General features: G+C 66.2%; 1 protein-coding gene across 1 annotated transcript in view; it reads right to left on the bottom strand.

Annotated features, from left to right (window-relative positions):
• The window catches only part of APC2 (adenomatosis polyposis coli 2), an 8,534-nt gene that overhangs the window by 6,285 nt on the left and 1,814 nt on the right, over positions 1 to 435 (bottom strand). The window contains exons 6-7 of the mRNA XM_010563280.1: positions 90 to 435; positions 14 to 24 (exon numbers count right to left, since the gene is read on the bottom strand). Of these exons, the coding sequence (XP_010561582.1) occupies positions 14 to 24; positions 90 to 435 (357 nt within the window). The remainder of the gene's footprint in view (positions 1 to 13; positions 25 to 89) is intronic.

Below are 435 nucleotides of genomic sequence, written 5' to 3'. Positions count from 1 at the left end.
CAGGGATGCTCACAGCCATGTGCACTGCCATGCATGTGTGTACACACACGCATGCACACGTCAGCAGCCCCACTTGCCCCCCCCCGTACCCGTGCTGCCATCGGGGCCTCTGCCCCCGTCCCTGCTCTGCATCTGCAGCCAGTCCCAGCAGGTCTCCGAGTAGGAGCGGATCTGCTCCAGCACGTGCAGCACCCGCATCTCCTTTTTGGCCTGACCCTCGTCGGGCTGGGAGAAGACGATGTTGTGGAGGGGGGCGTTGGGACGCCTGCGGGCATCCTTGGCACTGGCGGGGCTCTCGGGGGGCCCCGGTTCGCCGTCTGAGTCGTGCAGGATTTGGATGAGCAAGGGCAGGCAGCCCGACTTGCGCATGGCCAGGCAGCTCTCCTGCGAGCTGGACATGGCCAGCAGCGTGCGGGACATGTCGTCCTTGTCCCG

Source organism: Haliaeetus leucocephalus, unplaced genomic scaffold, assembly GCF_000737465.1.
Source record: "Haliaeetus leucocephalus isolate CR32 unplaced genomic scaffold, Haliaeetus_leucocephalus-4.0 Scaffold164, whole genome shotgun sequence".
In the NCBI taxonomy this organism is placed as follows: domain Eukaryota; kingdom Metazoa; phylum Chordata; class Aves; order Accipitriformes; family Accipitridae; genus Haliaeetus; species Haliaeetus leucocephalus.
Note: the sequence above shows the minus strand (reverse complement) of the source record. Positions and strands in the feature narration are given on the sequence as shown.